Here is a 27,720-nt window from a genome sequence, read left to right as displayed (position 1 = left end):
ATAAACAGTGAATTGAAATTAACAGCAACATATTTTCAAAATAAGAGTCAGGAATAAAATAAGAATACTCCCCTAAGAATATGCCCTTGTTACATAGACAAGAAAAAATATTTATTTTTGGTTAATCTGGAGAGCAGGGAATTACAAAAAGGATATTTTTCTAGAATTCCCCATTAATTGATAACATTGTTTACAACGTGATTAGACGTCGTACTCTACAAGAGCCATGCCATAAAGTACTTCACCATAAAAGAATGTAATGAAAAATAGGAACATGTATATAAGGTACTATTGCACTATTTTCCCATTCATTTTTCTTGTGATGCACTTAGAACTTCGGCAAGTCTCTTAGTACCACCTTGTAAATTTCTATCCTAGGATAATTTTTTATTTATTTTTAGTCTTTATCGGGGAGTACCACTTCTGATCTCGTTGTGAACCACTTTTACTACATTATTATCAATGACAAGAAATACTTTTACCATTTTTCCTGTACATACTACAGGCAAATCATGCATTCGATCATCAAAAATTGATGGGCTTGTTGTAATCAATTAATTAATTAATTAATTAATAAACAGGGATGGGTAGGGTTACTTTAACTGGATTACTTTCAATTACTTTTGGATTACTCCAATACCAAATATGCTAATAAAAGACAAAAGAAACTAAATATGAATAAAATGACTAAATTTTGTGCAGGCTTGGGGAGTAACGGAACACATGGAACGGCAAAAATGATGTTGGCAAGCTGTTTGGATTTATTTTCATTTTGTTTCTGTCGCATTTTTTGTTAGTTTTGCCGGAGCTCAAACAGATCAAAGCCAGGAGAGAAAGCTTACCACGTGTTGTGAGTCATCATTTTATTCATATTTAGTTTCTTTTGTCTTTTAGTAGCATATTTAGTATTGGAGTAATCCAAAAGTAATTGAAAGTAATACAGTTAAAGTAACCCTACTCAACCCTGTTAATAAATAAATTCTTGTTATAATAATGAGCTTCTGCTGCTTTGCTCGCAAGCAACCTTCTAAATAAGCCTCGAAGTTAACGCCTATTATTGACCCTTGTCCTCTTTGATTGGCCGGCACCGTTGACGCAGGCAAATTTTCGTTTGACAATTGGTTAAAATACTCGTCATTTTAAAAAGTTGACCAATAGTATCCCTCCTTAAGCGCTTCAAACCAGCCTACTCCTCGTGACGTATGGATCACGTGTTGTTTATGCTGGCTCCCTCCCGTAGACTTGAAGAAGAGTGCGGCTTGCTAACATTTAGCTAGGGAGGAAGAAAAAAACACAATCGAGTGTGGCCATGCCGCACACGGTAGGCGACACCGTAGCGCTATAGCAAAATTAAAGCAGAAGAAACCTTAAATTGTAATGAATGTAAAAATAGGTATTTCTATTGCAAATCGAATCCGTTGCATTAGCTGGCCTAGCCAGACTCGGAGCTCGTCTCCCGCCACAAGAATGGGGTAGCGGCTCCCTTTGGATTAGCTAGCGAGTCGAGTGACCTTCGAACGATGGCTCATTTCTCCAACGATCAAGGAGGCAAGGCGGCCAAGTCCCTGTTGGAGACGCAACGGAGCAACGCTTGTTCCAAATCGGTGAGGGAACCCCAGTCTCCCTTAATTAACATCAGCGGTGGTGGAGGAGGGCTCCGTTCCCATCACCTGCCGCCCATCTATCACCAGCATCATCTTGAGTCTTACCACGACGACCTGGCGTCGCATCAACACCTCCATCCTGGGTCTGCGGACGTCGCCGAGTCCCCCGGGAGGAAGTCATCGTCCCCAGTGGAGCAGGGCACCGGCGGGGGAGGTGACTTGTCGAACGCAACGGACGCGGTGGACGACATCCGAAAGTGCGGCTACCTGCGCAAGCAGAAGCACGGACACAAGCGTTTTTTCGTGCTGCGAGCCTCCAGCCAGCTGGGCCCAAGCCGCCTGGAGTACTACGACAACGAGAAGAAATTCCGGAGCAGCTTGCGAGGTGGAACTGGACCCGCCGGCCCATCCACACCAAAGAGGGTGATTTACCTCTACCAGTGCTTCACTGTCAACAAGCGGGCAGACTCCAAAAACAAACACCTCATCGCTCTTTACACTAAAGATGAGTACTTTGCTATTGTGGCTGAAAACGAGCACGATCAGGAGGACTGGTACGTGGCCATCAGCGAGTTGATGAACGAAGGCAGGAAAGGGCATTTGATCGCAGACGATTTGGACGACGGATATGGTACGGTCACCCCTGGTACTGTTTTCAAAGAGGTGTGGCATGTGAATGTCAAACCCAAAGGGCTCGGTCAAACCAAAAACCTCACAGGCTTGTACCGCCTTTGCCTGACTGCCAAAACGCTTCACCTGATCAAGTTGAACTCTGATACCCCATGCGTCAACCAGCATCTGATGAACATCCGGCGCTGCGGAAACTCTGACAGTTTCTTTTTCATCGAGTTGGGCCGCTTCTCATCTATTGGGCCGGGGGAGATTTGGATGCAGGTGGACGACTCTGTCGTGGCCCAGAAAATGCACGAGACCCTCCTCATGACAATGAAGGCCCTGAAGGCTTTTGTGGAGATCAGGCCCCGAAGTAAGAGCCAGTCGTCGGGCTCCAACTCCATGCCTTTTGTCACCACGCACCGACACCTGAGCAATCCCCCGCCGAGCCAGACGGGCCTGCAGCGGCGCTCTAGAATGGAGTCTGTTGTGGGAACGCCACCTTCCAGTAAAAGCACTGGTGCCAGCGGCTTTCGCTTCCGCACATCCAGTGAGGGCGAGGGGACCATGAGTCGGCTGTTTCGTTCTAACACCGGAAGCCTGGTGCACCTCAACTCCGGTCGTCTTCATCTTGGCCGAGCCGACGGGGACCTGGTCGGCAGTGCCTCCTCAGCAACGGGTAACGCCGGCACAAGCGCTGGCGGTGGACGGCAAGTGCGATCCATCCCGAGCTCGTCAGCCTGCGCGTACCACGCTCGCTCCGCCTCCCTCCCGGTTTCCCATCCCTTCACTTCGAGCCCGGTCAGCGTATCTTCTAGTAGTGGCCACGGTTCCGTCTCGGACACTCTCACCCGCCCCTCAAGCGCCTCGATATGCGGCTCGCCTTCCGATGGCGGCTTCAACTCATCCGACGAGTACGGTTCCAGCCCCGGTGACTTCCGTTACTTTCGGGTGCGTAGCAACACCCCTGATTCACTGGGAAACACCCCGCCCATCAGAGAGGAGCAGTGCCTGAGCGACTACATGGCCGTGGGCTTCAATAGGGAGGTGTTGGGCGCGGGCGCCAGCACCCCGAGAGATGAGAGCACGTCCACGACTGAGGATGAGCGCTTGCTCTCTTCGCAAAGGCGAAGGAGAAGCGGTGGGCCTGGAGTTGCCGCCTATCAAAAAATGACTCAAACTAATTTCCCGTTAGAGGAAGTCGTTGATGCCTTTGGCGGCTGCTCCTTCGATTACAGCCAGCACGGACGACTTGCTGCTAAGGAAGAAAGCGGCTACATGCCCATGATGTGCGGCGTGGTTCCTTCCCAGAGGGACACGCCTCCTGATTATATGCCCATGCATCCTGGTTTTGATCCCCTTTCCTACCCCCAGCAGATCCAGAGCCCGACTCAGAATTCACGCCCAGCCAAGTCACAGTCACAGTCCTCCACCGACGGATACATGATGATGCTCCCCGGATGTCGGGCTAGCTCCCCTTTACCTGTTAAGACCTCTGTCGGCTCCCTGAGTAGCTCGAGTGCGTCAGGTGCAAGACCCAGCGATAACGCCTCTGAGAGGCCTCTAAATGCTGAGTACATGGACATGTCATCCAGCAGCGGCAGGGGGCACAAGCAGGATGGCAACGGCAGGTTCTACTGCCCAGACGGGTCCTGGAGGTCATTCAGCCCTTATTTCTCCCTCCCTCGCTCCTACAAGGCCCCCATCAAAGAATTTGATGAGAAAGAGTCTGACTATGTTCCAATGGCCCCTCTTACCAAACCGGTCGCAGCAGCTTCCTCTTCCACACCTGAGAGGAGGGGCTGTGGTTGCTCAAACACGCCCACGCACCCGCCGCCGCCCTACGGGGCTCACCACACGACGGCCGCCATGCTGGACCGACGGGCGATGAGACCCAACCGCCTTCCTTTAGGCAGAAGGAGTTTCCACGGTCTCCCGCGTGTATCTGAGCCCCCGCTTGCTTCAACTGGAAGGCCCTCAAGTCCCGGAGAGTACATCAACATTGATTTCAGTGAATGCCAACAGATTCAGCCCCCTGCCTATCCTGTGCCTAGCAGAGATAAAGTGCCCAGCGAAGACCAGCACCGAACGACCCCTTTGTCTGAATCTAGTCAGGACTACATGAGCATGCAAGCGGGCTGTGATCAGGACTGTGACGGGTCTCTAGGTAACGGCCAGTCACTTAGACCCAGCCTGGTGGCCCCATGGAACCCACCCAGCTACATTCGGCCTACCCAACCTAGCGCTCTGTCCTCCCACGTTAAAGACTACTGGAAGTCAGCGGGCGACGACTACGCTGATATGCTTTACATCAGTAAGGGCTCCAGGACTCAAACAAGCCCCACTGACATGCTGCAGCATCTTTGCGTGATGGAGGGATGCTATGGTCTCGGTGCCTCCCCCCCTTTAAACCCTCTGTTGCCCCCTAAAAGCCCAACAAGGGAACTGGCGGACTCCCTGGAGCCGAAGGTGGTCCGGGCCGACCCTCAGGGCAGGAGGAGACACAGCTCGGAAACCTTCTCTTCCCCTTCCTCTACCAGCTCGACGCCCTCCACCGCCTCGAACGCACCGCACCCAACATCTGGCGTGGAATCCAGAAGCGCTGGATCAAATTCCTTTGATAGACCGTGGATGGAAAGCCACCAGGACTTACCTGTCGAGCAAGCTGGGGACAGTACGTTAGACGTGGGTACACCCCTCCCCACTGCCACCGACAGAATGTACGAAGGCGACACGTCTGTGGGATACCAAAATGGCCTCAATTACATCGCCTTGGGGGTGAGAGATGTCCGTGTGGACGCCTCCCCGAGTTCTGCCGGGGAAGATGGACAAGCCAATCCGGACGACACAGAGTCTGATGCTAACGCCACCCCAACCCAGGGTGAGTACAGTGTTTTGCTCAAATTTGAATCTTTATTTCTGTTCATTAAAAAATAAAGCAAAACGGCTTGAAACGAGACGATAGGCATGCTTTAAGTATGGCCATTTAAAGGTCGGGTGCGTCGTTTAAGCTGTCCTAAAAAGTTGCATGTAGAATATTTTCTCAATTAAGTATGTGTTAAAAAGCCCTTCTAATTTTATTTACTCCGCACATTTTTGCTTTTATCTTACTTTTAGCAAAGCTTGTTCTCGCCACCGAACGGGGTAGAGGCAAGGGGATGACTTTCTGCATATCACATTTTTTTGACGGTATATCATGAAAATGGTGAAAGTAATACATGGCCAGTTTCAAATACAGTACCAACGCCACCTCAAACCCCCAAAAAGATGAAGAAAAAGTTTTATTTGAGCGAGAAAAACGCGTACTTGCACGCACAACATAGCTCGACACAGGCTGCAATGATGACTCGCGAAAAGATGGTGTCAATGAGAAAGAGTAAAGCCCCTGTGTATAATAATTGACCACAGGATGACACTGTTGTCGAATGCAAACGAAAACCGATGCCACAGACAAACAAAGCGTACTAGTAGGTAGGGATTCCGCTATGTAAAAGAAATGCAAAAGCCACGACCTATGATTTAAATTTTTTTTTTTTTTTTTAAATAATATTGGTATGATAGTCCATGTAATTTTGTCTCGTATTCTAAGTCTTTTTGTAACACCAAGAGGATATTACACACTGTCCCTTTAAATTGAATTTTAGAGATTTGAAAATTAAATCAAGATTTGATCTGAACTACGCAAAGCTAGTGCTCTTAATCAAACAGCAGTTAAAGGGAAAGTAAGTTGCTTTATGATTTAGTGTAGGGGTGTCAAACTCATAGCTCGGGGGCTACGTGGTAGGAATAACATTCTCATGCTAGCCGGATTAGTAAACTAATGACATAAAAAGTGTGCCCTAGCTGCAGTCTCCGGGTCTTCAGAGGCCCACTAATTGATCGGGATTCTGGGATGTAAGATTTTACTATAGAACGATAATTGAGTTTGTATCGCCCTCAATTTGTTTTCAATATGATTTAATCTCTATTAGGGTTTATCAACTCTGTATTTATTAAAAATACATCAATTGAATTAATTTCCACAACAGCTTAACTCGAGTAAACTCATGTAGATTGGAAAAGTGACTAAAATAGCACACAAACACTGATTGGGAAGGTTGATTTAATGATTCTTTTTATTTTTTTAAATTTGTATGTTTTCGATTGCCTTAAACGTGACTTTTATTTAAGTAAAAAGACATCAGGGTGGAGTTCCTAAATGTTCTCAGGTTGATTATTGGTAGTCAGCACATAATAATAATAATAATAATTTCCTTGTATTGTCATTCTGTGTAACAATGTACACAGAACGAAATGTCGATTGCACCTGACCCGTTGCAGCCGCAGCCAACATAGGGCGCCGCCGACCACTTTTTAAGTCTTAGGAATGACTCGGCCTACAATGAGCGCTTTGCGAGTCGCACCCAGCTTTGGCCACAACTGTTGGACATATTCAAAACTGCAAGTCATTGTTTTAAGCGGGCCAGATCATTTTTCTCTTGTGCTTCCCTCAGCAGTAACTCATGGGCCACATAAAATGATGTGGCGGGCAACATTTGGCCCGCGGGCCTCAACTTTAGCATATGGTTATTAATAATAATAATTTCCTTTGTATTGTCATTCTTTGTAACAATGTACACAGAACGAAATGTCGATACACCTGACCCGTTGTAGCGAGTCGATGCAGCCGCAGCCAACAGAGGGCGCCGCCATTATACCAATTAGGTATGTCTCGGCCGAGGCGCGAACCAGCGACCTCCCAGTCTCAAAGCGGGCACACTACCATCTAGGCTACTGAGCTGGTGTAGTGTAAACGAAAACAAGTAATCAAAAGCACTAGGTAGAATACAAACAATAGACACTCAAATTCACCAAAGCAACCCATTTTAATTCATATTTTTTACCCAGCCTTTTTGAGGGTTTTGGGTACCCATAGCAGCAAGATGCCGGACAATTATGCCTGCTCATTTTGACTGAGGCTCATGTTCTATGTCAATTAAATGCTATTTCTTTTGACCTACAGAAAGAAAAATCACGTTTGATAGCTCCATGTGTTTTTGCTTATTGTTTATATCATAATATTCATTTTAATGATTTTTTTTTAGCACGAGGAGTTGCTAAGTAGTTAAGTAAGTAGTTGCTAAGTCATGGCTAGTCTTTTTATTTATTTTTTCCGGGTCTGGCTGTGACTTCACTTTGATAAAACAAATCCAAAATTCATTACACTTTTCTGAACAATTTGCACTGGGTTTGGATTTAGATCGGAAAAAGTTCTCTCAAATAATGTTCATCAGTTGGATTCGATTGTTTAAAATCAGATCAAAATGATAATTTGTATATATTGATCTATTGGACTTAATAGACCAGTGAGCATCAACAAGCGTGCCATGGAAAATTGCCTTTTCTCACCTCACAGTCAAAGAGAACGGGTTCTCAAACTATGGATTGCGGGATAATTTTTGTTGTTTTTTACCCACTAAAGAACTCAAAGTTTTGGTGCGCATTATACACGCTCTGTTTTACAGTAGTACATTGCAGTATTTGAGCGATGACTGATCAAAAAATATCACTGTACACATTTTCACAACATTGAATGCAACGTGAATCAATTCCACCAGGGATGTAAATGACATGGGAAAAGAAATGACATTTCCTCATCATCGTGCTATTTTTACTCACGGCACCTGATAGTTGAATATTTGGGGCCTTGATAAAAAATAATTAATTGACAACGTAAACTATGCTCACTATATGAAAATCAAATTTATCTGGTATTTATTTAATGTCCATTAAAGTTTCATTCATCATCAATACACCAAGGTTTTTGTTTCTGTATATTTAAATGTATTTGTATACCATTTGTCTGTGGTACCGGAAGTAAAAATAAAGTAATGATGAAATGTAATGACTTTTCTTATGCCAGCTACATCCCTATTGTGTAGTGATTAACCGTTAACGTTCGAAACTACTGTCCAACCTCCCCTTTCTGATTCCTAATGTGTTGCGCGTCCCTAACAGCACTGATATAAGTAAGATGGGCCCAGTTGGAAAAAAATTAGAAGCGCTCATTGAGCTCAGTTGGGCATTGTTGTCAAGTCATATTTATTTGTGTAGCCCTTTATCACAAAAAGTCTCAAAGGGCTGTACAGAGCACAACAACAAAATAACTAGTACAATATAACATCAGCCATAAAGAATATTTTTGTAGGAACGGGACTATTTTAAGCAAAATATAGAAAAAGTAAATATGTAACTTGGTAGAGCGCTCGTCTTGGGATCAAGAGATCGCAGTTCGAATCCCGGCTCCTCCGTGTTACATGTCGAAGTGTCCTTGGGTAAGACGCTGAACCCCTAATGCCCCCAATAAGCAGGTTGGCGCCTTGCATGGCTGCACGGCCGCTATTGGTTCGTGAGTGTGTGTATGAATGGGTAAATGTGAAGCACTTTGTAAAGCGCTTTGGGAAGTCCTCATTGGCTTGAAAAGCGCTTTATAAATGCAGATCATTTCATAACTTGCTTTACATAGAATCCAAATGCCATATATGATTATATCAACGATATTTAATATTGTAAAGTTCATAAAGGGAGCTAGATAGATAGCTAAAATAGTAAAAGCCATCTAAATAGCCAAAACTAGATGGCTAGCTAGAAATGAGACCAAAATTTAGCTTGATATCTAACAAAAAAAAAGATAAAATGTTGTCTCGATAACGTGTAAAAAAAAGTAAAAAAGCTAGGTAGATCGCTTACTAGATAGGTAAAAATGTAGGAAGATAGCTAGCTACAAAGCTAAAAATGTAGCCAGATTGCTAGCTAAAAAAAACTGCACATTTTTATCTCACTCTATGAAACCCAATTACTGGATTAAAAAAAATCTTTGCACCGAATACCACACATGGTCCCTTCCTGAGAAACATTGCAAAAATGTCAAGCATTTATAAGCTCTTCACCCAAAATCTAAGCATGTTTCAATCCTTAAAAATGCATGCAAATTCAAGCAGTTTCAAGGATTTAAAGCACAATATTTAAGTATTTTCTGGACTTAAGCTGCAGTTTTCTTTTATAGTTTGGCCGGGGGTGCCACTTATACTCCGGTTTGTGACTTATGTGTAAAATTACTAACACATTATTACAGGGGACATTATTTCACATGTTAGTTTTACACTTAACCGCATGTGTGAAATTTTTAACACATTGTCATATCATTTCTTTTGTTATTTTCACAGTAAACATGTGTAAAATTAATACATTATTATATCATTTCACACATTATTTTCACACTAATCCTTATATGTGAAATTATGAACACATTTTTATATCATTGAGTTTTACATTTTTATCACTAGTATATAATTTCACATGTTTTTTCTACATAAGTCTCATAAAAGTCGTACCCCCGGCCAAACTACGAATGAATGCCCCATTTTTTAATGTTGACAATATCTGTGTATTATTTGTTATTGCAACATCCATTGCAGCCTGGTCATCCTGGAAGGGGGATGACCTTGTGTGCGGCCCCCTCTCAAGGTTTCTTCATTTTCCTTATGTTGAGGTTTTTAAGTTTTTCCTTGCCCTCATGTAGGTTTTAGATCAGGGCATGGTGTTATAATATACTGTAGTTTGCAATCATCTGTGCAGCCCTTTGAGACTCTTTGTGATTAGGGACTAAACAAATAAACATGACTTGACATGAAAAAAAGTGCGACTTTTAGTCTGTAAAATACGGTAAAAATATTTCAACCCGCGATGCACTGAGGCCTTAAAGTAAGAAGTACAGTGGAACCTCACTACTTTGCGGTTCCACGTTCGCGGGTTCAGAGCGTCGCGGGTCTAAAAAAATAAAATAAAATAATTAAAATTATATATATATATATATATATATATATATATATATTTAACCGTGATAACCGAGGGATTACTGTACAAAATAACAAGGAAGATCATCATCTTATAGCCATATTGTCTCCCCCAAGCGATGCTCTTAACCTGTTTGTGTGTCCGCAGACTAAGCAGCAGCGGAGACGGTGCCTCCCCCCACCACCACACAAAAAAACTGAACTGAGATGCTTTGTTGTGGATGCTGAAGACAACGAAAGCTACGGCAGAAAAAAGGATTGCGTATTTGTCATTCTTTTTTTTTTTTTTTTTAATATGCAAAATCTTCACTGTCATTTTGTGTGCTTTGTGTTACTTTGGTTTCTGGTCAAGCACCAGTTTTTGCTGCTCACATGCGTGTTACCCCAACAGGCAGGGAGTCCACGCCCTAATGCACAATTTTCCTCACACGGTGTTCAAAAGGGAGGCGTTACGGTACACACTTTTTGTAGTTTATTTGTTTTGGGGTTTTTTTTTTTTGTTTTTTTTTTTACTGGCGACAAAAGCGGCCTTACTCAAAGATGCGCCTGCTCGCAAATGGCGCCGATACCAGCCGCCGGTACTTGAGCCCAAAAATTTGAAAAACGGTCAAAGTTGATGTGACGCACAATGAACTGAAATAGAGAAGTATTGGTGCCTGGTATCTGCGTGTAGTCAAGACTGAATACTTGTGTTTGTTATGGAAGCTACGGTACTGTACAGTTATTACGTCGTGGACAGTGTTGTTGTAGAGGATATGTAAATGAAATACCGTGCTTTTTGGACTACAAGGTGCTCCTGATTATTAGGCGCGACTTCAAAGATATGAAATACTTTTTCATGCACAAGGCAGATTATCAAAAAAAGGTCAGAAATATTCATACGTAGAACAGAAATATGACAAAATCTGGTTTCACAATTAAAATCAATCATTCATTCAATCACCGTGTTTTATTATTTTGCAGCTTTTTCGGTTTTATTTGGTGTATTTCTCACCTGATTACAAGATGCATCTTTAAAAAAAATTGATTTAAAAAACGTACTTTATAAAACATAAACACTGGGAACTCTGGTTTCACCACGTCACCGCATTTCATTGTAAGGATTTTATTCAGTGTGTTTGTGGTCTATAAGGCATGCTGGATTTGTAGCCGCACTTTCTAATTTTTGGGTGCGCTCTATAGTATAGAGAATACGGTATATATATTTTTCTCAATTTTTCAGGTGGCACGGTTTTTTACTTCTATTCGTGTCCCCGCTCAAAAGTCAAAATGAACATTTTCCTCTCATACAATAAGGGCTTAGTATACATTTTGTTTTTCCAATTTTTGTTTTTCAGGTGCACCTGTTAGTCCAGAAAATACGGTAAACATATTTTTCTCTTTTTTGGAGGACGCTGTTTGTTTGACCTCGATTGGCTCCCCCAAAGTCGGAGTAAAAATTTCCTTTTGTATTAAAATGGTTAGCTCCGTATCGTTCCAGTACATTCATTTTTGAAATTTCTGTTTTGGGGGTTTTAGGTGAGCCTTATAGTCCAAAAATTACGGCATATATTTTTTTCTCGCTTAGTTAGGGGGGTCACTGTTTTTTGATTGACCTCAATTGGCGTCCAGGTCCCAAAGACGAAGTGAAAATTTCTTTTCGTACGAAATGGGTTAGGTGCGAACCGTTCCGGTACATTCAATTTCTGATTTTTAGGTGAGCCGTATACTTCTAATAAATACGGTATGTATTTTTTTTCTCCCTTATTTTTGGTGAAGGGGAATGCTGATGTTTTTTCGATCGCGACTGGCGCCTTGGTCCCAAAGTCGAAGTGAAATTTCCTTTTGTACTTTTGCACATCATATTTATTTAAAGTCCCATTCTTTCCGGTATTTCTTTTTTCTTTTTTCACGTTCATTAAATGTTTCTTTTTACATACATTCTTTACCTCATGCGATGTTTAGTACAGCGCCTCGCAAGGAATGATGCTAAACGCAGTTCCCCCCCCTTGCCTGGCCCAAACAAAGCTTCCTGGTGAGCGGGTAAATGGAGTAACACCGCCACAAACACCAGCGAGAACTCGCTGCCCCTCTGCTTTGGCACACGACAAGTGTCCATATTTAGCCTTTGCCAGCTGTTCCTCCCTACCGGGACGTGCGCTTCGGTGCAATTGCAACTATTCGCCCCCCACTTTTTTTTTTTTTAAGTGTGTAAGGGGACGCACCAGGTCTTGGTGGAACTGATTTGAGTTTTTTGGTTTTTTTCCCTTTTTTTTTTATATATGTTTCTACAAGTCAGGCCAATGAGAACAATCCCAAATTCTACTTAGAAGATTCGCTTTCTGTACACTTACAATGTAATTTTCCCCTATTGAGGCAAGAGTGCAATTTAAGTTTTTCTTGAATGGGGCATGTCTTTTTAAAATAAAATAAATCAAATCAAAGGTATTTGTTAAGCACTATTCAGGAAATAAATTGCCACACACTGTAAAAAGCATGCAGTGTACAACACAATAAAAGCCCCGCTCCCCTCTCCACCAAACAACCCAAAACACTACATGCACGGACACACACAATGGTTAAAATACTCTATAAACACAAAGGACATAGTAATAGAAATCAAATACGATTGTGGCTAGGCACAGAATAAATATGTGAGGAAAGGAACCTAGGGAGGCTTATCCACACTGATAAGGATAGCCGCAGCTGGCCTCAAGATTTTCAGCCATTGAACCACACCCTAACAGTGTGAGCCCCCTTAATGAGGAGACAATAACATAAAAAGATAGAAATAAAAACAATGCATGCATCAGTACTTACGTGTTTGCCTGAGAGATAAATGGGCTATATTCTTGAAATTATCAAACTTTTTTAGTTCTAGTTTTGATGTGCGGATTTGGGGTTGAACATAACATCCAAGTTTTTAATGTAATCTAAAATCCTGTAATTTTGGTAAAGTTTTCCCTCTGACTTTCAGGACCAATGACTTAAACCTCTGTTTTGTCCTGGTTGAACTGTAGGAATTTTTCTGCCATCCACAACGTAATATCTGAAATGCATTTTAAAAGGGTATCTATCGGACTTGTGTCATCAGGGACACATGGCAATATACAGCTGGATTTCATCAGTGTTACTATGGAAGTTGACTCGGTGTCTCCTGATGACGTCCCCAAGGGGAAGCATATACTGATTAAAAATCACTGGGCCTATAATTGAACCATTGGGAACCCCACATGTAATTTCATAGGTTTTGGAGGAACATGCATCCATACCTACTAAGAAATGTCATTCTGTGAAATAGGAACAAAAGCGGTTCAAAATAGTACAATTGATGTCCACCAGGTTTCTAAGTCTGTTTAATAAATTATGGTAATCTACTGTGTCAAAGGCAGCACTGAGATCCAGTAGCACCAGAACTGTGTGTTTATTAAAATCCATATTTTACCTGATATCATTTGAAATATATAAAAGGGCAGTCTCTGTACTCTGGCTAATCCTAAAACCAGACTGAACTTTCTTTAAAATGCTGTTTTTTGCTTAAAAAATAATTTGTTTGAATAACAACCATTTTTTCTAAAACTTTGCTAAAAAAAAATGGTAGGTTGGGCACTAGCTGGTAACTTAACAATACATGGGTCTAACTTGCTCTTCTTGATCGGGTCTCATCACCACCGCTTTAAAGGCAGCAGGGAAAACACCCGTCTGTAGAGAGCAAAAGACCATATTTAACATCCTCAGTTAATCTAAAAAATGTCCCTAAAAGAGACGTGTGAATTGGATCTAAAGACAGGTTGTTGGGTTGACTTGGGAGAAAACACAACCAAGTGTCTTTGCATCAACCATTGTAAAACCTTCCAGTGTTTCCTCAGGTAAAATCAATTGTCCAGCTATTATAAATCTTACATCCTGATGGCCTAAAAGGCTGGACCTGATTTTAGTCATTTTACTTTTGAAGTGGTCTGCAAAGTCCTCACAATAAGTATTTGTCGGCTCCAGTGGGGACCTTTTAACATCCGCTTTAGTTAAAAGTTCCAAAGAGGAGAAAAGGAATTTGGGATTATTTTCATTGTCAGATATAAGATTTGAGAAGTATGTTATATTAGCCTGTTTGAGTGTTTTATTCTTATTTAAACATTTTATCTCTTGACAGTATTTCAAAATGAACCGTCTGCTGAATACACAAAAAGGAAGTGAGCTCTTATGTTCGCTTCTCACGTTAATGTATTTTGATTATGTGCGTCTTGACAGCAGTGATAACATATTTTTTCCCATCTTGGGGGCGGCCATTTTGCCGCACGCTGTCTGGTAGAAAAGACATCCAAGTTGCTCTCCTCCAATCAAGAATCAGTTTGGGAAATTGGTGAAGCCGATTGGTTGTTTTGTAAGTAGAAATCAGCTCGCAAAATGGCCTCCCGGACGTTGTACGGCACACTGTCAGAGTTGGGGATCCCCGATTGGTTGCTGTGTGAGTTGGCATCAGCCTACAAAAGGACAGCTCCCCCAAAAAATGAATACAAACGAATGACTTTTGCTAATATTGCTCCGATTGGTTCGTACTAGCTTAAAAATTTTTTGCAGGTTCAATTTAACTGTATTCTGTTTCCCATCTTTTCTTTATTTGTATTCTATCCAACGCTGGAAAAGTGTTCATTTTTACATGGTATCCAGGCAACTTGCAAAACAAAGCCTGTGTTTTTTTGGGGGGAGGCATGTTGTTATTTTTAAGCAAAATTGGTTAGGTTTTTTTCACTAAATTCCATTTTATTTGCTGCGCTTCGGTACGGGTCAAAGGTGGATAGTGTTGACCTCCGTTCACCTCACCCTCCGTTCATTACCATTTCAAAAGTTCAACAAAGGGGAGAAAAAGTTTTTTTCCTGCAAAGAAGTTGTTTGGTTATTTTCTACCCCCATTTTCTTGCTGTCATTTTTGGATTTTCTAGGCAGTCTCACCAAGGTGACAGCAGTTCACCTGGCTCAGCATCAGCGTCATGATTCTATTGTTGAAAACTTTGCTTTCCATAGAGCTATTGCAATAAAAATGTTCTTGTTCTGATCCTGCCTTTCTTGAAGTTGATTGTTTCTAAAACGATAAATATTTGGTCCTGAATGGACTCGACAATCACGGCCTTTTTAATGTGACTCGGGTGACCTGCCCGGGTCCCAAAGATCAATTGTCAAAACAATCCAAAGTCTATTTTAGTCAGAAGAGCTACACAACTCGTAGCCTTAATTTACTTTTTTTTTCCCTTTCATATTTTACCCCCACTGCGAAATGGTAGATGAACAGTATGTAGTGAAAGCCCCCAGTTGTAGTATAAATCACCCATCGCTATTGACAGGCCAAAGTGGGCATGAGAATCATGGCAAGTTTTAAAATCTGTTTCATTTTTCAAGCATGAAAATCTCTCACCTTTCAGAAAAAAATTGCCGTTTTAATGTCAAAAGGGTGACCTACGTGAGATTTTGCAGGGAATGAACAAGCAATTTGAGACAATGCTTTGGAATTCAAACCATTGGAGTCCGTCTCGGCTGGAGTCGTCACTTTTTGTTGTTGTTTTATTTCATTGGTCCTTCATAAAGGAGCCACTTTGCTCCCCTTCACGACGGATCAGATGGATAGGAATTGGACCTAGACATACTTTTTTTTTTAGCCTTGGTAAATACTTAATTGATAACATCTTTGCAGCTGTAATATACATACTCAAAGCAGCACCGGCCCAAGCTTTTGTGGGGCCCTAAGCAAAATTCGATTTGGGGGCCTTCAATTACTTGATAATTTCTATACCTACGAGAACAGATTCATGCTGGACCCCAGCTATCCTCGGGCAGTGAACCTATTACTAGACAGTCGCAGGGCACACAGAGACGGACATCTCACTCGCTCATTCTCACCTAGGGACAATTTGAACTGGCCAATTAGCCTGAAATGTGTGTTTTTGGAATGTGGGAGGAAACTGGAGTGCTTGGACTAAACCAACACAAGCACGGGGACAACATGCAAACTCCAGACAGGAAGGTTTGATCCCATGACCTCAGAACTGTGCCACACAGGCGCTCACCACTGTGCTGCCGTGCTGCCATATATATATATATATATATATATATATATATATATATATGTATATATATATATATATCCAAAAAACGTGATTATTCGAAACTGGAAGTGGCAAACTTTTACCAAAACAGAAATCTAATGCGATTGTTGGAGTGGTTTATTCTTGCACAAAGACTTCAAGATAAACCAGCTGTGGACTAAAATACTGGTCTTCAGTCAAGATTTTTTTTTTGTGACCAAACTGCAGAATTTTTCTTCAGTCAGATGGCCAACAAAAATCGGTAGGCGTTTTTAAGTGGAGATAAGCAGTAGTCTAAAGCATAAAACGAGAGTATTTGTGAGTATGGCAAATGAGCATTGCTTTCTATCCCCCGACATGCAGCAATCTCATTGTCTGAACTTCATCTCAGAACAGATTCATGTTGCATTTTGTATTGTCCATCCATCTATTATCTGCACCGTCTATCTTTAGTAGGGTCGTGGGGGTACCAGGAGCAATTTGGACTGGTCAACTAAACTTACATGCATGTTTGGGGAATGTTGGAGGAAACCGGAGGACCAGAAAGAAACCCACGCAAGCACGTGGTGAATATGCAAACTTTGCCGAGGAAGGTTAGTAGCTGGATTTGATCACATGAAGTCAGAACTGTGCCGCGAATGCTATAACCACTCAGCCTCCTTGCCAACCTATTCTGTATTGTTGTCCAAGGAAATGATCATTTCAAAGCACAAAACTTTGGTCATTGTGTTTATTTCAGTCTTTCGCTTATAACAACTTCGGAATAGCATAACAGAAACATTAAAATAAAAAAAACTGAATTGTCCCCTAGTTTGGGCAAAAAAGATGTCACAGGAAAATATAGCCTCCTACAATTGCTGAATATTAAAAAAAACTGTTCGAATTGAGCGTGAATTTTGAAAGTTTTCGGGGCTATACCTCAGGCTCTTTTTTTACAGAAAGACCTGGAATTTAAAAACAAGCAGAAAAAGCAACATAAAACATCAAGAATGAATTCCAATCCTTTCCCCCAATCATTAAACAATCTCCAAAACAAACCCCCTTTATTCAGCTTTATTAATATTCATCCTACAAATTGAATACAAAAGTGATTTTAATGTCACACACACTTGTTGCTGAGAAAATGGCTTTGACTGTGCTCAGTAGTTTTTTTTTTGTGAAATTCATGACCTTAAAACACCCACTGCCAAGTAACCTCTTTTTTCATAGAAATATATATTTATTATATATATATATATATAAAATACTGTTTTCATTCATAGAAGCCTTACTTTGTACAATATACGTGTGTTTGCGCGAGTGTGTGTAAGCCAACTAAACCTGCAAAAAAAAATGCTTGTTACCAATTTTAAGACCTAATAGGCTAAGAATAAAAAGTGTTTTACACAATATACACATTTTATTACTTACAAAGGAAAGGTAGCGGAAGTTAGCAGGCGGTTTCGCAGCACGGTTAGTAACCACCACGCGTCACGACGGACGTAGAAAAACAAGGAAGGAACGAAGAAGTGGTCAAAAAAAAAACAAAGTCGCAAAAAGCTCCTAGTCAGTGCATCTCGCATCTTGGATGTCCTGAAGTCAAAGTGCCCGTTAGGTTACCGCCGAGAGCTTCGTCCGGCTCCTCCTCGTCGACAGGAAAAGGAAAGAAGTGTAGAAAACGTTTGAAAGTGACATATCCTTTGCATTGGGGGGTGAGAATGTATGTTTGCATGCATTCATCATGGCACCATATTGTTGGGGATATTTCCTGTTTTGAGGTACTTCTTTATGGAGGAGCGATCCTGCCATATCTAGGACTAAATGTCTGAATAAATATGCTACAGATATATGACATATAAAGATATGAACACATGAATACATCTCATTATACTTATAGTATAAATTACATCAATGGAATGTATTTATTCATGCATTTTGTCTTTTTTTCTTTCATTTATATTGGTATTTTTTGTCACGTATTTTGTCTTGTATTCATTGCTACGCAGATGTCACTCAACTATATCTTCTGATGGAGGAATCTGCCCCACAAAACTGGAAATTTGGTGGCCTGCCTCAGTGAGACAAAAGAATAAATGTCACTCAACCTGTTGCGTCTTAACCCTAAAAAGACCGTAATGTTTATTATTGGTCCATCTAAATGCCGTGACTTGTTCTCAAATACGGCTCTGAACTTTGACAAATTTAATATCACCCAGAGTGACTGTCAAAAATGTAGGTGCTATTTTTGACCCCAATTTGTCCTTTCAAAGACAAGTTAAGAATATTACTAGAATAGCTTTTTTCCATCTTCGCAACATTGCTAAAATTCACCCTATGCTGTCTCAGTCGAATGCGGAGATTATAATTCACGCGTTTGTTACCTCCCGTCTCGATTTCTGTAAGGCACTACTCTCTGGTCTCCCGAAGTCCAAAATCAGGAGTCTGCAGCTTGTACAAGATGCTGCAGTGAGGCTTTTAACTAAGACAAGAAAGTTTGCTCACATTACCCCAATTTTAGCTAACTTGCATTGGCTACCTGTTAACTTAAGATATGAGTTTAAGGTTTTGTTGGTATTATACAAAATCATGCAGGGACTTACTCCCTCATATCTTTCAGATTTAATTCCCCCTACGTTCCGATCCAGAGCCCTTGCTCTGAAAATGCTGGTCTACATGTGATGCCGAGAGCCAAGAAGAGAACTGCAGGTTCGAAAGCGTTCTCCATTCGGGCCCCGATGTTGCGGAATGCTTTGCCCCTGAGATTCAATCTGCACCCTCAGTGGAAGTGTTTAAATCTAGGCTTAAAACACACTTCTATTCTATAGCTTATGAATAACCTATATTTCCTGTTGACGATATCTGTGTATTGTTATTACAACATCCATTGCAGCCTGGTCATCCTCAGGTGCGGCCCCTTCTCAAGGTTTCTTCATTTTCCTCATGTTGAGGTTTTTGAGTTTTCCTTGCCCTCGAGAAGGTTTTAGATCAGGGGTTGGGGTAATACTTGTCGGTGGTTTGCAATAATTTGTGGTCTGTGCAGCCCGTTGAGACTCTGTGATTAAGGGCTATACAAATAAACATGACTTGACTATTTTTTCATATATTTTTAATGGATTTTGTCATTTTGTCACATCAAAATGTTCTTCAAACGAGGAGGCGGCCCAGTTGCCTGAGCTTTTCACCTATTGGTTCATCAGTGATGAACAAATCGGCTACTAATGCCTTGCTTCCCTCCTTCTGGTAGTCATGGTGCTAGCTTAGGGAAGAAAAGGATTGCAGTCGACCGGTGTTCAGCCAATTTGACCCACCCCCTCATTTAAAGAACACTTAGTTGTGAAGAAAATACACGCGGAGAGACACGACAGAATACACGAAATAAATGACAAAATGCATAAATTAATGAATACGTTGCATTGATGTCATTTATTTAGGCGTCACGAGACTTCTTACGCGATTTACACGACATATATTTGTAGGTATTTATACATTTATTTCTACATATGGCAGGATCGCTTCTCCATACTTCTTAGGAAAAACAAAGCAAAATATTTCTCTACATCATTTTTTTATCACTTAAGCTGTGTTGCACAGTAGCACCAATGTTTGGATTTGAAGACAATGCACTGATGGAATTCCACCAGTTGCCACCACACCCCACCGTCACCACCTATAACCTGCCCCCGATCGGCCTGACGTGGATGGCAACGGCGCCGGGGATGCCAGGGAGGTCGAGCTCCGTTACGTCCTCTTCATGCAGACCACGCAGCGACTGACGCGTGTCCGCAGGTTGCCCGCCTTCAGCGTCTCCGACTGGGGCTTACTGTGAGGGAAGACGTACGAGGTGAGTACTGCATTTGAGTCCAAAATGCTAAATCATGAAAGTTCACAATTATAATGGCTACACTTTCTGTGATTTTCTTAATTCATCTCTTTATTTGTATTGGAGGGTGAGAGTCTAATTTAAAGAAACAAACGAACAAACTAACCCAATTCACTTTCTGTGATAGGAAATGTGATCAACACGGTATGGCATGGTGCCTGGCTGCACCGAAAGAATACCAATTTTCCTTAGTTTTTGCTTAGTGTATCACTGTAATTGAGCCATGATTGATCTGTCAACAGATAACACTGACCATTGGATGCAACAGGAATCGATCCTTGATTGCAGCGGTGAGAGCACTAAATACTGAACACTAGGCTACAGTTATTGTTGATGACAAAGGAATATAAAACAGGTTTTATTTCAGCATCAGACTAGTCTTAGAGCATTAGGGGAAAGAGTTCAGCCAAAACAATGCTGTTCATTGTGGTACAAAGAGGAAAATATAGAGTGATGATGACAATTTAATGCCTTTACATATGCCATCAATTCTAGATACTTAGTGGTCGAGTAAAGTTTGGATTATTATCATTATTATTATTATTATTATTATTATTTCTACTGTTAATGTTACTATTAGTGATGTTATCAATGGGTTGGGCTGCGGGAATATTGTCAGACATTATACTGGTTCATGGTATAGAAAAGACCCGTAGGTTGTGGACTCGTTTTCAAAATTAGGCTAAAAAAGAAATAAATAAGTGCGGTTCATTGATGCTTTTTAACATTAGATGGCGATAATGCCCTGCGAATGCATGTGGACATTGCCATTTCTTACCACAGAAAAAGACCAGTAACTGAAATTCATGTGATGCTCAAGGCCAGTGAGTGGCTTCTCTTTGTTTAATGGTATCGTTCAGTTTTTCCTTTAGCTTTGGATCTGACAAGTGTGGTAATGCTTGAGTACATTATTTTTCAGACTATGAGGCACACCGGATTATATAGTGCACTTTCATATTTCAGGCAAACGTAGGGGATTTTATCACGCCTTATAGTCTGGAAAAATTGGGGTTCTTAGGTGCGCCTTAGCCCGGAAAATATGAAAATATTATTTGTTAAATACGTACACATGTAGTTTGGCCACCCAGCCAATTTTTCCTGCCGCCACTCTTGAAAAGACCCCATTTTACCTGAACATCTCGCCTTCGTCCACTGTGGCCAACCAGAAGCTGTAGGAGTTGCCGTAATAGTTGCATGTTCCTCTACCGTGACACTCAATGAAGGGGGCGCTGCGGAACTCCTCCAAACAAGAGCCCGGGGAGGCCAGAGCCTGGCCGGACCCTTCTGCGCCGGCGCTGGTGTGCTGAAGACGAGGATACACACGTCAGTCTTGAAGTTTCAAGATAAACTCGCCTGAAAAATTTAGCTTTATTCTCACCATCATGAAGGAGTAACCGATCCACAGAGCTTCCCAGTTGGCAGGGCAGTTGGGAATTTGGATGGTTTGGCTGTGGACTGCGATCACCATGGCAGGAGCCTCACACACAGAGCATCTAGAGCGTTTTAATAAATACACAAACTGAGCTTGGTTTTCCCAGTTTCTGTCGTGTTCCCGCCATTCGTTTCCTACCGGCTGATGAAAGGCTTAATGCTCTCGCCGGTGATGGGGGCCATGGACATGGGCATAGGTTCCGGCGTGGACAACCAGTAGGAATAGTCGTTGCGGGAGGCAAAGTTGCAGACGTTGTTGATGTTGCAGAACATGAAGGGCATGGTGCTGAAGCGGCGCAGACAGCTGCCCGCCGTTCCTGGGGTACAAGGCAGAGGCGGCCCGGTAACACAGGATGTCTTTTAAAAGATATGAGCTCCCGATTCTTTACCGAGGTCTTGCCCGTGCGCCCTCTCGTTGCCCTGCACGTACAGCAGGGAGTATCCGTCGTATATGAGGTTGGTTCCGACCGGGCAGAGCGGTATTTCCTGGATCTGGCTGTGCCGCGTGATCAGGAAGCCGTGGGCTGTCAAACCAGAGCCTGGAAGACCGGGAGGACCCTGCGGACCATCAGAACCAGGAGGACCGGGATAGCCACGTTGACCTGGGATCAGAGGGGTTTAACAAAAAAATTTTAGAACCAGGAGCGGAATAGCCATGTTGACCTGGAATCAAAGGAAATAAACGGTGTAACAAAAACCGATTGAAACGGAATATCTCTTGGAGTGATATTATCCATCCAATTATTTATTAATTTAAATACATACACAAAATACAAAAATATGAATAAAAATACAACAATATACAAAACGCAAGGTCCATTCCCAGGCAAAGCACCTTTGAGCCTTTAATATGTCACAAAAGCAAAGGACTTAACATTATTACGAGAAATAGACTTTTTCAAGATTATATGAAAGCCATGTGATGGTCCGAGTATGGTACGATGTGACTATGAACAAAAAAGTCCTTGTCTAAACTTCTAACTCAAAAGTTTTTCTCCAGTAATTCAGGATCTAAGGTTGTACAGTCACACATGCGGCGCTGCCTATAAATGCCAAGATCCGGCTCGTCTCTGAAGAACAGGGTGACGCTTAACACCGAAAAACAACGGCGGCCAGATTGTGAAGGTGCTGTATCTGAGTCAGATCAGGTGGTTTTCCCGCTACTGGTAACCATGGAAACCTTTACTATCTGTTTTATGTGGGGGAGCAAACCCAGACCCATAAAAACAGCCTGGAGAGGAAAGGGGGCCGCCAGGCTGTACCTGCCCAAGCACACCACAGGAAGTGGTGCCCCTACAACCCTGGGGGTTAAGGGATTCAGGAACTGTGATATCATAAAAGATGATAGCACATTGTCACGTTCCTTCACAAAAAGGTAAAAAATAACATTCTCGTACTATATTGAATGGTTCTCCCACTAAATCTTATTGAATTCATTGGATCATCTTTCTTTAATCATTTAGCACCCCACTTGTTGAGAGATTTGCACCCTTGAGGATATGCTGGAACTTTACCAAAAATTTCAAATTCTTTCTCCTCATAACAACAAAATACTTCAGTTGTATTCAACTCACCCGGTTGACCAGCAGGTCCGTTGTCTCCTTTTCTTCCAGGGGGTCCGCTGAAGCCAGGCGGACCTTCTGGACCAGGATCTCCAGAGTCACCTGGCTGGCCTGAACAAGGGAGGAAAAAAATTATAATAACTTTTTGAATCGGAAGAGGCTACAAATCAAGTCTCAACTTACCTGGAAGTCCTTCACGTCCAGGACCTCCTGGAGGTCCTCCAGCACCCGGCTGGCCCAGGGGGCCAGGGGGTCCTCGGACTCCCTTAATCACAATAGGAGGCGGAGGAACACCGGGGTCGCCAGGAAGGCCTGTTACAAAATTTGAGGCTCGTTGAGTCTAGCTTCTTGGTGTAAATCAAATTTCAATATATTTACCTGGTGGCCCAAGATCTCCAGGATCGCCCGGAAGGCCAGCGCCGCCAGGCAGTCCCGGATCGCCTTTTGGCCCTGATTATGACATACACACTTTTTAAGAATTTCTTTTTTTAAATGGGAAAAAATCGTCTCGTTGAACCAACAGCACCTGGGAATCCAGGAACGCCAGGTAGACCAATGTCACCCTTCGGTCCAGGGACACCAGGAGAGCCGGGTGGACCCTGGTGGGGAAAGTCCCAAGCGGTTAAATAAAGCAATCGCCTCAAAATTCCGTGACTTTCTTATGTACCGAGAATCCTGGTACGCCGGGGTCTCCTTTCTGTCCGGGGAATCCTGGCTGGCCAGAAGCACCGGGGATACCTTTCTCTCCCCTAACGCCACCGCTTCCTGGCGGGCCCCGAGGACCTTGTGAGCCGGGAACACCTTCATAGATAGACAACCAGGAGTCAGATGCCGTGATACGTCAATATGAGATCAGGGGATGTTCTTAATATCTTGACTGTGAGCCGTGAGTAGCCCTTTCAGACTCCTATGTAATTAGGGGCTTCACTGTAATCCCTCGTTTACTACAGTTAATGGGGACCAGAACACCCCCCCCCCCCCGATATGTGAAAATCCGTGGAGTAGTTCCCTCTGCCAGCCATTTTTGCAGCAGTAGTAGTAGTAGACTGGGGATAATGGATCACATTCGCAAGGGTGCTGTTCCTTTTATGCGCAACACAAATTTGCTGTCTCAGACCTTACTCTCAGTTATAGTCAGCTGGGGATAACGGATTACAGCTAGAACAGTGCAATTCATTTTAATTGTACCACAATGGCACGCTTTAACGTCCTGATCTGCAACAAAAAAAAATACACTATGCAGCCACCCCCCGCTCTCTGCGATAGTCACCTGGGAATAATGTATTTTGACCACAACAAACCCGACAAAAGTGACTGTTTCCCCGTCCGACTTGCAGCAATATAGGATTGGAGATAATGGATCGAGGCCGCACGAGTGCAGTTCATTTTAGGCAGGCATTAACATAATAACTACAAAAAAGAGCCGCCGGGCCTGACCAAAATGCGCTCTGATGTCCCCCGCTCGCAGCAAAATACCATTGGAGAGAATGGATCCAGGAATACTTTTCAAGCTGCGATACAATGAGGCTGACAAGAACGAAATGCAAATCAGCGAGGGATTATAGTACAAACAAATGTGACTTGACATTCCTTGAGAATTGTTATTAAAATGAAAGATTAATTGTCATTCATAACATTCATTTGACGCGTAAAAAGGCAGCATTAGCACATTCCAGACTTGCTTTCAACGTCGGTTCTCCCCAAATCATCAAAAGCATCTAACCTGCAGGACCTAGGTTTCCCAGAATTCCCGGGAAAAGCGGTTGAAGGTTGAAGCAAAACAAAAAAAAAGGACAAGAGGTTTAGAACAAAAATAAATTGCAGAGAAGAATTACAGTCAACATACAAATCAGATCATTTTTCTTAGGCCTCCAATTCCCACAATCCAACCTGTGTTGTCTTTTCGAGGTCACATGATCAGGCAAAAAGTGTCTGTTCTTTTCTAGTGTGTATCATGCTCCATTACAAGTAATGTTAGTGAGTTCAAGAGTTGAGATTTGGAGGCACAAATCTATGGAAGTCCAAGAGTGACAATTAAGGCAAAATCGAAACTACACGAAATAAAAAAGCCATGGTGGAAATTAAAAAACTGACCAAGATAAAAACATATTTTTATACCATGAAAAATAGTGCATATTAAAACCCTATTGTAGAAATGAGTATTAAACAATTGCCTGTAATTTATCTTTTTTTTTTTCTTTTTACATTTCAAAATGTTGTTTATTTTCTTTCGTTCCTATTTGACACTATTGGGCTTCCATACAATAATCCCGTAATCATTTAAATAAATCTGGGATGCACAATAATTATCGGATCAATATTTCAGAAACAGCTCCATCCATCCATTATCTGCAACGCTTATCCTCAGTAGGGTCATGGGGCCAGTTATCTTGAGGCAGTGGGCAGGGGACACCTTGAACTGGTTGCCAGCCAATCGCAGGGCACACAGAGACAGACAACTCACTCGCTCAATCACACCTAGGGACAATTCGGACCGGCCAGTTAACCTGAAATGCATGTTTTTGGAATGTGGGAGGAAACCAGATTGCCTGGAGGAAACCCACACAAGCACGGGGAGAACATGCAAACTCCGCACAGGAGGATTCGTCCTCATGACCTCAGAACTGTGCCACAGACGTGCTAACCACTCAGCCGCCGTGCCTCCTCCAGAACAGCTAACAGCCCCAAAAAATAAAAGGCGTCATGATTAAAAACAAAATAAAATATTTGGAAAAATTGGAAACTAATCTTTTTTTGAGATGTTTTAATTGGCGCTGTACAAGGTTTTTGAAGAGATATTAGGTAAAAAAAAAAAAAAGAACACACAATAATAAGAATGAGTTTGGTGGAGTTTGTATCCTTTAACTGCAGAAAATAAATGTTTACCACATTGACATAATATTTTTTAAGAATAGATTATTTTAAATTTTGCTATATTTCATACTTATTTTTTAATAAAATATATAATTTTTAAATCCATAAAATGAGTAATAAATTCTTATTTAATATCTTCTTTTTGTGAAAACCAAGATTGAAACTAATGAGCAAACTGGTTAAGTATTTTAAAGGGAAATATGTAAGAAATTATAATCATTTATCCAGACGTATCTATAAATCCCGATTTTCATGCGTGTATGTGAAGCTTGTGTGGTTCGTATGTGGCTTGTATGCTACGAAACGGTTGAAGCGATTTTTGTGAAAATGTACACAGCTGTACTTTAAGCTTCTGGGAGTGTTTTAGCTGGGTTTCATGTCAAATCCCCCCTGATAAATACCAACAAAATCGATAAACATGCGGCCCCAAAAACCTCGCCCAAGTAGAAAGCCCGGGCCGTTATGCTTGCATACAGTACAGAAGTATAGTATTTCGGCATCTGTCTGGGGAAGCATAACGATATGCGTAACCAGGGGCAAAAATAATTAAAGTGCATCCCTAAAATACATAAAACAAATAAATACTGTACAGTAAATACAATTATTTGCATCTAACACAGATTCAGTTTATCATGTGAGTTAGTCATACTGTGTTTTTGTGCTCAAATTCCCAAACACATATCACATTCTTGGTGTATTACATTGGAGTACAGACTACATGCCATTTGTGACTGTTTGAAAACCGCAAACAGTTATATGAAGATGTTGGACACCCTTGACCGTTTTCAAGATTTTCCTTAATAACTTATGAGTTTTTGGATCAACATGTGCAATTTTTATTTTTTTTAGCATTTGTATTGCCTTAAACAGCAAATACTGCTATGGTGGGTGCTTTGCAAGTGGCGCTTGGCTTTGGTGACATCCAGTGGACAGACTGAAAGTTATTGTATGACATTCATCTTTCTCTTGTGCTTCTCAGCATTGTCTCGAAGGACAAATAAAAATATATGGCGAGCCACATTTGTCCAGCGGCATACAAAAAGCTGGCTCTGAGATTCCAACTGTCAGTTTCCACTGTGACAAACAAGTGAGGAGACAAAAGCCCAAAGGCACCGTTCCAGTTCAGTCCCGAAGTAGCCTTCCAAGAAAAACCTTAAAGGTACAGTGATCATATTTGACTACTAGATTTGTATGGTGTTGTGCAACTAAAAAAGAATGTTAGAAATCACAAGGAAAAATACAAAGTACGAATACCCAAAGTGACCAAAACACAAAATTGTTTTCCCTCACTTTTTTCCTTGTTTTTTTGCAAAGAAAGAAAGACAGAAAAGAAGAGGGAAAAAGGGATACAGATAGAAATATATATAAATGTTTATATAAATGTATAAATGTAAAACAAAACGGGAAAGAAAAGATAAAGGAAAATAAAAAGGATAGGGGGAAGAAAAAATGAAGTGAAAGATAAAAAATGAATAAAAAGAAAAGAAAAGGGAAGAAAAAAATGGAAAAAAGAAATGAAATAAAGAAAAAGAAGTAAAAATTGGAAAGAAAAGAGAAACAAGGACAAATAACAACAAATATCCCTAAAATGAGCAAAAATGATTTTACATTGGAACCATTTTTTTTTCCACATTGTTCTATTTTTGTCTTTTTGTGTGTGTGTGTGAAATAGGAAATAATTTAAATTATGTGCAGAAGAAAAAAAAAAACAATTTAAAAAAAAAAAAAAGGTTTTGAGTGTAGCCTCGGCCGCAAGATGCCAGCCAATCATGTCAGCTCCCTCTAGGTGAGGGTCATCTTATGTCAAATAAATGCTAATTTCTCAATTATATTATTATAAAAAATGCTTGTTTACATGATAGTTTATAATGTTTTGCTTATCATTTC

General features: G+C 41.7%; 2 protein-coding genes across 2 annotated transcripts in view; one reads left to right on the top strand and one right to left on the bottom strand.

Annotated features, from left to right (window-relative positions):
• The first annotated feature begins 1,249 nt into the window (after window positions 1–1,249).
• irs4b (insulin receptor substrate 4b) lies at window positions 1,250–15,077 on the top strand. Its single transcript, XM_088348513.1, has 2 exons — window positions 1,250–5,097; window positions 10,200–15,077. Exons 1-2 carry the CDS (start codon window positions 1,521–1,523, stop codon window positions 10,202–10,204), a joined length of 3,582 nt encoding a protein of 1,193 aa, XP_088204639.1. The 5' UTR covers window positions 1,250–1,520; the 3' UTR covers window positions 10,205–15,077.
• Window positions 15,078–16,823: 1,746 nt separating this feature from the next.
• col4a5 (collagen, type IV, alpha 5 (Alport syndrome)) overlaps window positions 16,824–27,720 on the bottom strand; it is a 54,468-nt gene continuing 43,571 nt past the window's right edge. Inside the window, exons 40-49 of the mRNA XM_088346642.1 lie at window positions 23,627–23,760; window positions 23,486–23,558; window positions 23,338–23,409; window positions 23,143–23,271; window positions 22,972–23,070; window positions 21,787–21,999; window positions 21,537–21,714; window positions 21,345–21,459; window positions 21,097–21,269; window positions 16,824–19,906 (exon numbers count right to left, since the gene is read on the bottom strand). Of these exons, the coding sequence (XP_088202768.1) occupies window positions 19,825–19,906; window positions 21,097–21,269; window positions 21,345–21,459; window positions 21,537–21,714; window positions 21,787–21,999; window positions 22,972–23,070; window positions 23,143–23,271; window positions 23,338–23,409; window positions 23,486–23,558; window positions 23,627–23,760 (1,268 nt within the window). The 3' untranslated portion in view covers window positions 16,824–19,824. The remainder of the gene's footprint in view (window positions 19,907–21,096; window positions 21,270–21,344; window positions 21,460–21,536; window positions 21,715–21,786; window positions 22,000–22,971; window positions 23,071–23,142; window positions 23,272–23,337; window positions 23,410–23,485; window positions 23,559–23,626; window positions 23,761–27,720) is intronic.

The sequence above is a fragment of the Urocampus carinirostris genome, chromosome 11, assembly GCF_059441175.1.
Source record: "Urocampus carinirostris isolate Australia breed hairy pipefish chromosome 11, RoL_Ucar_1.0, whole genome shotgun sequence".
Lineage (NCBI taxonomy): Eukaryota > Metazoa > Chordata > Actinopteri > Syngnathiformes > Syngnathidae > Urocampus > Urocampus carinirostris.
Note: the sequence above shows the minus strand (reverse complement) of the source record. Positions and strands in the feature narration are given on the sequence as shown.

Excerpts from the sequence above, each read along its gene's own strand:
- irs4b (XM_088348513.1), top strand. The coding sequence starts at position 1,521 with ATGGCTCATTTCTCCAACGATCAAGGAGGCAAGGCGGCCAAGTCCCTG.